At 44.8% G+C, this 13,768-nt stretch overlaps 2 protein-coding genes across 2 annotated transcripts in view; one reads left to right on the forward strand and one right to left on the reverse strand.

The window, feature by feature from the left end:
- Positions 1-7,185, reverse strand: part of cand2 (cullin-associated and neddylation-dissociated 2 (putative)) — a 12,474-nt gene extending 5,289 nt beyond the window's left edge. Inside the window, exons 1-14 of the mRNA XM_068722274.1 lie at positions 6,980-7,185; positions 6,380-6,523; positions 5,899-6,053; positions 5,229-5,346; positions 4,289-4,346; positions 3,952-4,150; positions 3,284-3,389; positions 3,073-3,212; positions 2,581-2,906; positions 2,307-2,448; positions 2,037-2,155; positions 709-864; positions 395-616; positions 63-269 (exon numbers count right to left, since the gene is read on the reverse strand). Coding sequence (XP_068578375.1) covers positions 63-269; positions 395-616; positions 709-864; positions 2,037-2,155; positions 2,307-2,448; positions 2,581-2,906; positions 3,073-3,212; positions 3,284-3,389; positions 3,952-4,150; positions 4,289-4,346; positions 5,229-5,346; positions 5,899-6,053; positions 6,380-6,523; positions 6,980-7,047 — 2,160 coding nt within the window. The 5' untranslated portion in view covers positions 7,048-7,185. The remainder of the gene's footprint in view (positions 1-62; positions 270-394; positions 617-708; positions 865-2,036; positions 2,156-2,306; positions 2,449-2,580; positions 2,907-3,072; positions 3,213-3,283; positions 3,390-3,951; positions 4,151-4,288; positions 4,347-5,228; positions 5,347-5,898; positions 6,054-6,379; positions 6,524-6,979) is intronic.
- A 1,140-nt stretch (positions 7,186-8,325) lies between these two features.
- On the forward strand, positions 8,326-13,494 carry sec13 (SEC13 homolog, nuclear pore and COPII coat complex component). Its single transcript, XM_068722277.1, has 9 exons — positions 8,326-8,464; positions 8,663-8,707; positions 9,610-9,725; positions 10,316-10,467; positions 10,678-10,811; positions 10,887-11,020; positions 11,108-11,228; positions 11,520-11,666; positions 13,061-13,494. Exons 1-9 carry the CDS (start codon positions 8,462-8,464, stop codon positions 13,169-13,171), a joined length of 963 nt encoding a protein of 320 aa, XP_068578378.1. The 5' UTR covers positions 8,326-8,461; the 3' UTR covers positions 13,172-13,494.
- Positions 13,495-13,768: the final 274 nt, after the last annotated feature.

The raw sequence follows: 13,768 nt of genomic DNA on the forward strand, positions 1-13,768 counted from the left end.
CAGAAGCTTGATTATTGTGTCATCTATAACACATTCATAGATCTACAGATCTATAGATCTACCTGTGACACGTGCATGTCGCTCTCGTCCACCAGAGCAGGCAGCTCGCTCAGGACGGGCTCCAGCGCCGCGGGTTTGATGCCGGCGGCGTGGTGCGTGACCAGAGCGGTCAGACAGGCCAGCGTGGCGAGCTTCAGGACTCGCTGGTTCTTCCTCAAGAAAGATCCCAGAACGGACAGAGTCTCCGGGAGGATGGAGGACAGGTCGACCTGGACGAGAGGAGGAAGTACTCACATCCTTTACTGCAAGTACAAGTACTAATACCACACCTGTGGGAATACTACACCACTAGTAATACTCAAACAGCGATCGATCAGAGAGATGGATCCTGAACCTTCAGCGGCGAAGCAGAGATGAGCGCGATGCTCCGGACGGCCGTGAGTCTCGTGATCTCGTTCTTCAGCCTCTCCAGGAAGATCAACAGCACGCCCTGAAGCTCCGCCCCCAGGTGGTCGCCCAGGTGACATACCAGGTGACCCATACAGGAAATGGCCCTCTCCTTCACTTCCTGGTCGATGTCGGTGGCTTTCAGCCTCTTCAGGGTGACGGGAAACACCTGAGGGGGGGGGGGTTATATCACAGCTGTCATATTAATGGAAATATTAAGTGAGTTAGACGCAGAGCAGCAGAGATCGGAGAGCCTCACACCTCCCTGACGAACGGTCTGGGGTCGAATCCCGGCGCGGTGGCGCTCTGCCCCGGCGGCCTCGTCACTCTGACCAGCTGCTGGGCGACGAGCAGAGCCTCCGAGGTGATCTTATAGAAGGAGTCCTCCACACAGGCCACCACCGGGGGCAGCAGAACCTGCAGGGACCAGGAGAAGAAGGCAGAACCTGTTTGAAGGCATCTGTGACGGAGAGATGTTACTTTGAGTATTTTATATTTAACGATACTTTATACTTCTATTCCACTACATTGTGGAGATTCAGATTATTAATCAACTCATATGATGATGATGTCTTATTATAGATGAAACTACCAGCAGTATATAAAGTGACCAAAATGAGCTATCATTAATGCATCAATAATTATAATACAATAACATAAAATATATATATATATATTATTTTGCAGAATTAGTACTTTAACTTTTGGTGCTTTAACTATATTTTCATGATAATACTTGTGTTCTTTGACTTAAGTAAAGTTTTGAATGATGGACTAGACCGGCAGGTAGACAGTTGGGTAGACAGACAGACAGGTAGGTAGGTAGATAGACAGGTAGACAGGTAGATAGACAGGTAGGTAGACAGGTAGGTAGGCAGGTAGACAGGTAGGTAGGCAGGTAGGTAGGTAGACAGGTAGACAGATAGACAGGTAGGCAGGTAGGTAGACAGGTAGGTAGACAGGTAGGTAGGAGGTAGGTAGGTAGACAGACAGGTAGGTAGGCAGGTAGGTAGACAGGTAGACAGATAGACAGGTAGGCAGGTAGGTAGACAGGTAGGCAGGTAGACCGGTAGGTAGACAGGTAGACAGGTACGTAGACAGGGAGACAGGTAGGTAGACAGGTAGATAGACAGGTAGACAGGTAGGTAGACAGGTAGATAGACAGGTAGACAGGTAGGTAGACAGGTAGGTAGGCAGGTAGGTAGGTAGACAGGTAGGCAGACAGGTAGGTAGGCAGGTAGGTAGACAGGTAAGCAGACAGGTAGGTAGACAGGAAGGTAGGTAGACAGGTAGGTAGACAGGTAGGTAGACAGGAAGGTAGGTAGACAGGTAGGTAGACAGGTAGGTAGGCAGGTAGGTAGGTAGACAGACAGGTAGGTAGGCAGGTAGGTAGGTATGTAGGTAGACAGGTAGGTAGTTAGACAGGTAGGTAGACAGGTGGGTAGGTAGACAGGTGGGTAGACAGGTAGGTAAGTAGACAGGTAAGTAGACAGACAGGTAGACAGGTAAAAACCCGAAGTCTGTGGTGAATAGTGAGTCTTCAGTGAGACCAGTGTTAGACGGAGAGATGTTTGTCTTTATTAAAGAACCTGCATGTGTGGCTGAAAGGCTTGAGGAGGGTGAGAGAGGAGGAGCACATGGAAGAAGGAGAGAGCATCGATCCTCATGGTGGAGGAGGTGGACCGGTCTGTCAGGGAGAAGACGATGCCTGGAGGAGGGAGGGAGGGTGAGGAGAAAGGAGAGAGGAGAGAGGAGGTAGCAGGGACAAGGAAAGAAGGAGGGAGGAGATAAAAATAAGAGAAGAGTGAGGAGAAAATGTGTGTGTGTGTGTGTGTGTGTGTGTGTGTGTGTGTGTGTACCAGGTATCAGAGCAGGTATGTGCGTCTCCAGAGCTCCAGGAACAGTGTGACTCAGTTCAGTGAGCAGACTGAAGCAGCCCTGTCGGGATTTGATGTTCTTCTCCTTCAGCTGTCTGTGGAGAGCCTTCACTATCACAGGCACCTGGACACACACACACACACACACACACACACACACACACACACACACACACTAGTTTCTATTGTACTTATCATTGACTTTATATACAGTATATATATATATACTTCACCTGTACTCGTAGTTCTCCTGTACCTGTTTCTTCAGCATGACGACTCCTGGCTCCTCCTCCTCCTCCTCCTCTTCCTCTCTGCTCACCGTTGACTCCGAGGACGCCATGAGGCCCCGGCGACTCGATCCCGCCCGCGTTTGTCTCAGCAGCGACGTAAAGGCGGCGAAGACGTCGGCCCTCACGTTCTCCTCGCGCTCCTTGAACCGGGCGAGCAGAGCAGGACAGACGGAGGAGTAGAAGGAGAGGAGGAGGTCACGGCGGGTGTTGATCAGCGTCTCCAGACACTTGATGGAGGAGCGCCGCACCTTCCAGCTCATATCATCGTCATCACTGTACTCTTCATCTGATTCTGAGAGGAAGTACATTCATTTACACAAGTACTTTTTATTGTACTACATCTAAGAGGTACACATTGTACTTTTAACTCCACTACATCATTTTACTACAACGGTAGTATTTGGAAAGGAAGAGCAGAAGTATAAAAGATGCTAATGAAACAAAAGAGGAAGACGAACCTTCCTCCAGCTCTTCCTCGATGTCCATGCTGTTTTCTTCCTCCTCCTCGTCATCATAGTTGTAGTTCGGGTCAAATGTCATGAACTTAAGACAAAGCTGTGTTACCGTGGCAATATGGGGGGACATCTCCTTTGGACACCTGTCAATCAATGGACACAACATGAAGGACAGTGTGTGTGTGTGTGTGTGTGTGTGTGTGTGTGTACATACCTGCATATGAAGGCGTCAAAGACCTGGAAACAATACTCTCTCAGCTCGTCGTCCTCCACACCAATAAACTTCACCACCATCGGGATCAGCTTCTCTAAATGTTCACCTACACACACACACACACACACACATTACAAAATTAAATGAATGTACAGCTATTATGTACATCTGCCAACAGAGTACCTGAGCAGGTAGAGAACAGAGTACCTGAACAGGTAGAACAGAGTACCTGAACAGGTAGTGAACAGAGTACCTGAACAGGTAGAGAACAGAGTACCTGAGCAGGTAGTGAACAGAGTACCTGAGCAGGTAGAGAACAGAGTACCTGAACAGGTAGTGAACAGAGTACCTGAACAGGTAGTGAACAGAGTACCTGAACAGGTAGTGAACAGAGTACCTGAACAGGTAGAGAACAGAGTACCTGAACAGGTAGAGAACAGAGTACCTGAACAGGTAGTGAACAGAGTACCTGAACAGGTAGTGAACAGAGTACCTGAACAGGTAGAGAACAGAGTACCTGAACAGGTAGTGAATAGAGTACCTGAACAGGTAGAGAACAGAGTACCTGAACAGGTAGAGAACAGAGTACCTGAACAAATAAATCAGCATGAAAACTGATTAATGTCACGACTTTAAAATGGTCACATGACCGCAGCTACTGATCTCACCGACTCGATGGCCGCCCTGACGGCTGATGGTTGCTAGGCACTGGATGTACGTCCTCGTCATCGAAGTGGGCGGGTCTTTGGCCAACTCTGTCAACAGGTGTTCAGTCAGCTGGGAGAAGAGGGCGGGGCTACAGCAGGGCACCAGGTGGCCGAGAGCCAAGATGGAGCGCTTCCTTACCGCCATCCTGGAGCTGGTTAACTGACGGAGAGTCAGAGGGAAGAGTGGGTGAATGGATGAATGGATGAATGAAAAAGTAATATGACAAATACTACTACTGCTATTCTGTGTACTTTTCCAGTGAAAATTAAATCAATCAATCAATTTACAGTTTCTCACCTGAGGCAGCAGACTAGAGAGCAGAGAGCTGTGAAAACTGACCAGTGCACCACTCAGCCTGGAGAATAAAAGTACAATCAATCAATCAATCAATCAACCAATCAATCAATTAATCAATCAATCAATCAACCAATCAATCTAGAGTCTTTTCCAGTCTTTGCTAGCAGCTCACGTTATGCTCACGACTTCACGTCAGTCTATAAAGGAACTCCACCGCGGTCACGTGACTTCACGTTAGTCTATTAAGGAACTCCACCACGGTCACGTGACTTCACGTTAGTCTATTAAGGAACTCCACCGCGGTCACGTGACTTCACGTTAGTCTATTAAGGAACTCCACCGCGGTCACGTGACTTCACGTTAGTCTATAAAGGAACTCCACCACGGTCACGTGACTTCACGTTAGTCTATTAAGGAACTCCACCGCGGTCACGTGACTTCACGTTAGTCTATTAAGGAACTCCACCGCGGTCACGTGACTTCACGTTAGTCTATAAAGGAACTCCACCACGGTCACATGACTTCACGTTAGTCTATAAAGGAACTCCACCGCGGTCACGTGACTTCACGTTAGTCTATAAAGGAACTCCACCGCGGTCACGTGACTTCACGTTAGTCTATAAAGGAACTCCACCGCGGTCACGTGACTTCACGTTAGTCTATAAAGGAACTCCACCGCGGTCACGTGACTTCACGTTAGTCTATAAAGGAACTCCACCGCGGTCACAGTCACGGTGAGGACGTTTCGTCGTCTCATTTACACTCTAAGATTCACCAGAGGGGCGTTCACTGGCCTTTTTTATAATCAGACAACTAAATGCTGGTGTTAAACACAGACCTGGTTTCAGACATCAAACTAAAACACTATGAGAAAAGGTGACAACAGAACAGGAAGTGAAAAAATGCTGACTCATGACTGGTATAATGTTTTGGTCGTTACCTTCCCAACATGTCCGACAGGATGTCCAGAGCCTCCAGCTGAACCGACACGTCTTTCCCCATGGCACCAATCAGATGGGAGGTGATCTTCTTACACACACTGACCGTCAGGCTCAAACCTGGCAACCGCATAAAGAACCCAAAAGGAAGTTAAAACAGCAACAGACCTGGCAACTAAAAAACATAAATGTAACAAAAACACACGCTGTTTTGATGATTTTCTAAAACAGCCCAACAAAACACACAAGTGATACGTTTTTGTTGCCTTCAAGTGCAGTCAGAAATATCACTATTCAGGAATTCAGCGCCCAGAAATAACTTTAAGTGATAAATATAACTCACTGGAAATAATTAAATGCTTCATAATTTTCTAGGTATTTATTTTTTCAAAGATAGAAACGTGATTTGAGGAGAATAAGTGACAGAAATGGTTTAATACGTCATCATCAGCTCAATATCTTATAGTTATGTTGTTGTTTGGTTTTTGGTGAAAATAATAAAGTATATTTTTATTTTTATATTACTTTAACTTGGTTTAACGTGGTTGACATGCATTCTCAGCTTATTTACAATCCGTCCCATTTAAATGTAAAAATCTACCAATATGCAAATTAATTAGAATATGAATTAAGTCTCTTTATTCTGCTGCAGTAGAAAAATGATGAGGTCACCTGATGAAGACAGAGGCAGCTCAGCGATCACGGTCTTCAGTCCCATGCTGGAGATGTCTCTCAGCGGCTCTTTGTCTGACGTCATGTTGGAACACAGCGTGTCCACCATCGTCTCCACCTGAGGCTCCTTCACTTTACTCACCAGAGGAGCCAGGCTGCAAATCAAACGCACCCACCGACTACATCAGTCATCATCATCTGATCTTCATCAGTACGTCACGACCTCTGACACAGTCTGAGAAACTACTTATTACAGGTATTATTACAGGTATTATTACAGGTAATATTACAGGTAATATTACAGGTAATATTGCAGGTAATGCTGGTATTGTTTATTGATTTTTTTCTATTTCTTCTGTATGTTTTTGCATCTCCAACCAACACGTTATTTCTATAATGACGTTGTTCCTGATCAAACCCTGAACAGATGAATATATATTATAATATATATTATATATTCCATATTGTGAAGAACACAAACCATTTCACCGCCAGGTTCTGGACCTCCCCGTTCTTGTCCTCCAGCAGTTTGAGCAGCATCGTCACCACCTTCCTCTCGCTGTCCTCGTCCAGCTTGATGCTGTCCTTCTGCAGCTCCAGCATCAGGTCGTTAGTGGCCATGAAGCTGGTATACACACACACACACACACACACACACACACACACACACACACACACACAGTTAGTTGAGAGTAAACAGAAAGAGTCAAACACAAATGTTACAGATTATTAATACAAAATAAAATGAACTAATACATTTTGATGTATTATTATAAATAAATAAATAGTTTAATGATCACTTAAATAAACTCATTAATGAATCAATAATTATAATCCAGTTAAATGATTCTGTATAACGAGTACTTTTGGTACTTTAAGTATATTTGGATGCTGATACTTTTGTACTTTTACTCAAGTAAGATTTCTACTTGTAACAGAGTATTTCTACACGGTGGTAGTACTACTTCTACTGTAGTAAACTTCTTGAGTAGTACTTGTCTCCACAGAGACACTTTTAAATAACGTGACCCTCACAGTGACTCAGGAATAAACGTGTCGCACGAGCTGAACTCTCTCTTACCGAAAGTCTTTGTCGGTTGACGTCATTTTGTCCAACAGGTTGGAGATGTGGAAGGACACAGTGGACATCCTGGTACTGTTACGTGAGACTTATTCTAATGAGAATAATAACAATAATAATGAAAGAAGAGAGATTCAACCCGACAACATGGCGAGTCTGGAGCGGACTGAGAGGAGAAGCAACACCGGAGAGAGACGCGCACCGGCGGGGGGAACCCGACACTCCGAGGGTCCGATAAAAATAGACGCGAAGGAGAAGCGGGTTTATAGCGCCTCCGTGTGGACACACACACACACACACACACACACACACACACACACACACACACACACACACGCGCGCGCACACACACACCCGGTCAACTGTTTAAAACGAATTTAATAGCACTTTGTAACTGTGTTGTGAAAGATGCTGAATTATATTATTATTAATTATTACTATTATTAATAATAATAGATTATTATCAATGCTGTTATTATTAATATTAATATTAACATCATCATTATTATTAACAGCCGTTAGTTGTACTCTAAACAGATGTTTTCCCTTTGCTAAAAACTTGTGTTTTTCTATTTTAGTTGTATTTGCAGTCTTGTCTCTTTTCCGGGGGTGGTATTAGTACTTTACTGAAGTTAAAGTACTACTACCCACTAAGATTTTTCTTCCCCCTTTTCTCTTAGTGACTTAGCCATTAATTAAACATTTCAAATTCTTAAATTAACTTTGCTGAAGTTAAAGTACTAATACCACAGTGTAAAAATACAAAATGTAATAGTCTAAAACTATTAACATTTAAATATATGTAAACTACCAGAGGTAAAAGCACTCATCAGGCATAATGGTCCATTTCAGAATAATAATAATATTATTATTATTATTATTATTATTATTATTATTGTAATAATTAGTTAACTTTTCCCTTTAGTCATGTTCAATGTACTTTTACTTAGACTCGGCTTCTGTACTTGTTTGAGGTACTTTTACTTGCCTTGAGTATTTCCATTCTCTGCTACTCTCTAAATATTGTTATTTTTACTCCATTACATTTATCTGACAGGTTCAGTTACTAATTACTTTGCAGAGTTAGATTGTTAATACAAAATATACTAAATCAACACTGTGTACTTTAAGTATTCTGATTCTAATAGAGTATTTTTACTCTGTAGTAGTACTACTTTGACACAAGTAAAACATTTGAATACTCCGTCATGTTATTCTGTATTTTATGTGGCTTTATATTGGCAGACTAACCTTTGTTAAACATTAAAAACAGATTTATATTTATCATTTGATCGTTTAGCGGAACCTTTGTTTGACCGTGTGTGTGTTTCCTGTCGGTACAAACAGTCGTCGGACGTCTTGTTGGAAGCGGCCGGAAGCGGCTTCTTGTTGCCACGTCGGAGCGGTTGTAGAAGCTGGTTTATTCATTCACAGTAAAACGCGGAACATTTCTCGGTGTAGTGTTGTGCTTTAGCCGCAGTCATGGTGAGTTTGATAACCTTTAGTTAAGGCTGTTAGTGGAGCTGTGTGCTAACGTGCTAACGTGCTAACGGTTGTTTAACTGTTAGCTGCTGACGTGTTAGCTCGTTAGCTGACAGGCTAATGAGAGCTACTCCTTACAATGTGTCGCAGTCTTTAGTTCTGTGTCGTTTTCACGCTGATTTGTGTGTTTGTGATCTTCAGGTTTCTGTGATCAACACGGTGGACACGTCTCACGAGGACATGGTCGTAAGTCCTCTCTAGTTTCATCTTTATCCAGCAGATCACTGAAGCTAACGTTAGCATTAAGCTAAAGAGACAGTTTATTAACACAGCTTCAGCACCTTTAACTGTTTGTATGTATAGATATTATATATAGATATATATCTATATAGACATGATAGTCAGTGACGTAACGTCTCATCACTGTACAGATCAACTTTATGACGTGGCTGCAGGTTTCATGTTAGTAGTAGTACACAGTAACAGTTAAAGTACTAATACCTCACTGTAAAAGTACTCTGTTACAGTATATGTACTAATACTTCACTGTAAATATACTCTGTTCTTGTAAAAGTACTGCTTCCAAATTAGAAATACCCTGTAACTGTAAAAGTACTACTAATACCATGCTGTAAAGATACTGTTGTTTTAGTAAAAGTACTAATACCACACAGTAACAGTTAAAGTACTACTACCCCACAGTGAAAACATTCTTATCCAATATAAGTACTAATACCATGCTGTAAAGATAGTATTGGCACCACGTAAAAGTACTACTTCCACACAAAAAAGTACTATGTTCCAGTGAGTAACGGTCCAAACCTCAAAGTGACAACAAATATATTACAATAATTAATAGAAGCAGTTGTTGTTGTTATTGTTGTTGTTGCTTTAGTGTTCAGTTATTTCAAATTGATTAATGAACTAAATGTTTCATGTTTGCTTGTGTCTGTTTGTTCTCCTGGATTCCAGAATGTGTTTCTATTGTTTTCTTTTATTTAACTATTTTTATTTTTATTTAATGTGTTCAAGAGTTCCTTTGTTATTGTTTCTGTGACGTACATTTCTAGATACTGATTGTCTTGTGCAGAGAACAGATGTTATTTATTAGTTGTGTGTATATATTCACGTTGTGTGTCTGTTTGCAGCACGATGCTCAGATGGATTACTACGGGACTCGACTCGCCACCTGCTCCTCCGATCGCACCGTCAAGATCTTCGACGTCAGAAACGGAGGACAGATCCTGGTGGCCGACCTCAGAGGGTAAGAGACCCCCGTAACACCAAAACCCCCGTAACACCAAAACCCCCGTAACACCAAAACCCCCGTAACATTAAAACCCCCGTAACATTAAAACCCCCGTAACACCAAAACCCCCGTAACACCAAAACCCCCGTAACACCAAAACCCCCGTAACATTAAAACCCCTGTAACACCAAAAACCCCGTAACACCAAAACCCCTGTAACACCAAAACCCCTGTAACACCAAAACCACCGTAACATGAAAACCCCCGTAACACCAAAACCCCCGTAACACCAAAACCCCCGTAACACCAAAACCCCCGTAACACCAAAACCCCCGTAACACCAAAACCCCCGTAACACCAAAGCCCCCGTAACACCAAAGCCCCCGTAACACCAAAACCCCCGTAACCATTGAAGCCACCAACACACTGCCCTACCAGCAGCTTCAGTCTCTTCACACAGATGAACATCAAGTCATTAAATCTCTCTGCAGACACTCATAAGTAGTTCATCTGTCTGTCTTTAGCCTGTAACAGTGACGTCACTCGTGAGCTCTCCCTCTGTGACTCTGTCAGAGCTTAACTTTAGAGTCTCTGTGTCTCTGCAGCCACGAGGGTCCCGTGTGGCAGGTGGCCTGGGCTCACCCCATGTTCGGCAACATTCTGGCCTCCTGCTCCTACGACCGTAAAGTCATCGTCTGGAAGGAGGAGAACGGCTCCTGGGACAAGATGTATGAATACTGTGGACACGAGTCCTCCGGTGGGTGAAGTAACATCAGTGACGTCCTGAGATGTGTGTGTGTGTGTGTGTGTGTGTGTGTGTGTGTGTGTGTGTGTGTGTGTGTGTGTGTGTGTGTGTGTGTGTGTGTGTGTGTGTGTGTGGTCCTTCTGCTGGAGTCTCTTCCTCCATGTTAAATCTAGTGTTTGGTGACGGCTTCAGAGAGTTGTCCTCTCTCTCATGTCTCCACAGTGAACTCGGTCTGCTGGGGTCCGTATGACTTCGGTCTGATCCTGGCCTGCGGCAGCTCAGACGGAGCGATTTCTCTTCTCACGTTTACCGGCGATCAGCAGTGGGACGTGAAGAAGATCAGCAACGCGCACACGGTGAGTCCGAGAGGACGTCTTCGGTGCGCCTGGTGCCGGTCCACGGCTGCGTTAACTCTGGTTCTCTTCTCTCAGATCGGCTGTAACGCGGTGAGTTGGGCTCCGGCCGTCGTTCCCGGGAGCCTCATCGATCAGCCGTCGGGTCAGAAACCAAACTGCGTGAAGCGCTTCGTCTCCGGAGGCTGTGACAACCTGGTGAAGCTCTGGAAGTAAGTTTCACTTGGCGCCGACTCATCGGGGGTTTTAGTGAACTCGAGGCTTCCAGCAGCTGATCAGCTGTCTCCGCTTGTCTGCAGGGAGGAGGACGGTCAGTGGAAGGAGGACCAGAAGCTGGAGGCTCACAGTGATTGGGTGAGGGACGTCGGCTGGGCTCCGTCCATCGGTCTCCCCACCAGCACCATCGCCAGCTGCTCTCAGGTGAGACTCGCCTGAGCTTCAGTCCGTGGCGAGAGGGTTAGACCTGAACCACCAGGTGGAGCCAGAGAGCACAGAGTCCGGTCACAGTGTTCTCCGGAGCTCAGGGTGGATATTTACAAACGCACCCTCCGTATCTAAAACACCGTTCACTGTGTCTCCTTCTCAAACACACGAAGAAGAAGAAAGAGTCCAGACTGAGCTACTGAAGTGACCCTTCAAAATAAAGTACCGGAGTGCTGATGAACAAACGGTGAGGTGACATTTTGTGTTTCCTCGTCTCCTTTCCTGTAGGACGGACGCGTGTTCATCTGGACGTGTGACGACCCGGCGGGAAACACCTGGACGGCCAAACTGCTGCACAAGTTCAACGACGTGGTTTGGCACGTCAGCTGGTCCATCACCGGGAACATCCTCGCTGTGTCTGGAGGAGACAACAAGGTACACAAAGGAGTCAAGGTAGTGGAGGAGACAACAGGGTACACGAAGGAGTCAAGGAGTTAAGTTAGTGGAGGAGACAACAGGGTACACGAAGGAGTCAAGGAGTTAAGTTAGTGGAGGAGACAACAGGGTACACGAAGGAGTCAAGGAGTTAAGTTAGTGGAGGAGACAACAAGGTACACAAAGGAGTCAAGGAGTTAAGTTAGTGGAGGAGACAACAAGGTACTCAAAGGAGTCCAGGTAGTGGAGGAGACGACAAGGTAAACGAAGGAGTCGAGATAGTGGAGGAGACAACAAGGAGCTAAGGAGTTGAGATAATGGAGGAGACAACAAGGAGCTAAGGAGTTGAGATAGTGGAGGAGACAACAAGGAGCTAAGGAGTTGAGATAGTGGAGGAGACAACAAGGAGTTGAGATAGTGGAGGAGACAACAAGGAGTTAAGATAGTGGAGGAGACAACAAGGAGTTAAGATAGTGGAGGAGACAACAAGGAGTTGAGATAGTGGAGGAGACAACAAGGAGTTAAGATAGTGGAGGGGACAACAAGGAGTTAAGATAGTGGAGGAGACAACAAGGAGTTGAGATAGTGGAGGAGACAACAAGGAGTTGAGATAGTGGAGGAGACAACAAGGAGTTGAGATAGTGGAGGAGACAACAAGGAGTTGAGATAGTGGAGGAGACAACAAGGAGTTGAGATAGTGGAGGAGACAACAAGGAGCTAAGGAGTTGAGATAGTGGAGGAGACAACAAGGAGCTAAGGAGTTGAGATAGTGGATGAGACAACAAGGAGTTGAGATAGTAGAGGAGACAACAAGGAGTTGAGATAGTGGAGGAGACAACAAGGAGCTAAGGAGTTGAGATAGTGGAGGAGACAACAAGGAGCTAAGGAGTTGAGATAGTGGAGGAGACAACAAGGAGCTAAGGAGTTGAGATAGTGGAGGAGACAACAAGGAGCTAAGGAGTTGAGATAGTGGAGGAGACAACAAGGAGTTGAGATAGTGGAGGAGACAACAAGGAGTTGAGATAGTGGAGGAGACAACAAGGAGCTAAGGAGTTGAGATAGTGGAGGAGACAACAAGGAGTTGAGCTAGTGGAGGAGACAACAAGGAGTTGAGCTAGTGGAGAAGTTAGTGGTCAACATCCTGTTTGCTACTTTATTATCTGAAACACCAGAAGAAGAACAAACTAAATGAACTGAAGAATCAAGAAGACGACGAGTGAAACGTAGTAAACTCCATAAACTAACCTCCACTGAGAGGAGAGATTATAATCATCTATAAACTCATATGTCATATTCATAGACTCAAAGGAAGCGAGCGCCTGTGGATCCTTTGAGTTTAATCTAGACTGATGCTCCACCTGCTCCACCTGCTCTGACGGCTTCTCTCTCTGCAGGTGACGCTGTGGAAGGAGTCCATGGACGGTCTGTGGGCCTGTATCAGTGACGTCAGCAAAGGACAAGGAGCCGTGTCCACCATCACAGACACACAGCAGAGCGAGCAGTGACACACACACACACACACACACTCTCAAAACAACATAGCCCCCCCCCTCTTTAAATGATGACGTCATGACGTGGACGGAGCTCGTCTCTCTGGTCTCTGATGACATCATGAGTTCTGTACAGATTAAAGTTCATCAGGAGGAAAGAAAACCTTGAAAACACGACTGATGATGATTATCGTTGTTTTGGTCACATGAACATTAACGTAACCGGTCCTCTTCCCATGATGCTTTGCTCCTGGAACATTCCACCTCTGGGATCTGATCTGACCGGTTCTTAATGTGAAATACATGATTTATTAAATAAACTGTTGATCCACATAAGACTCTTAATGGATCTTAAGTTTCAGTTGTGAGATCAGAAAACCGTGGATGTGTTTTTCATATTTGATGTAATTAAATAAATATAATGTTAAAACAAAAACAAAAGTCTTTGAGTCTGTTTATTATTGATGAAGCTATCTTGATTTTCGGTGCGCTCTTATTTTGAAATAAGTTGAATCCACATGACGGCAAAACCTCCCAGCATGCTCTGGGGCAACGTGATGATGATGACGATGACAAACACAGAAGGTTGACTGAGGTCAGTCATGCCTGCTC

This window comes from Cebidichthys violaceus, unplaced genomic scaffold (assembly GCF_023349555.1).
Source record: "Cebidichthys violaceus isolate CVI_PGR_0920_01 unplaced genomic scaffold, fCebVio1.0.p SCAF_29, whole genome shotgun sequence".
Classification (NCBI taxonomy): domain Eukaryota; kingdom Metazoa; phylum Chordata; class Actinopteri; order Perciformes; family Stichaeidae; genus Cebidichthys; species Cebidichthys violaceus.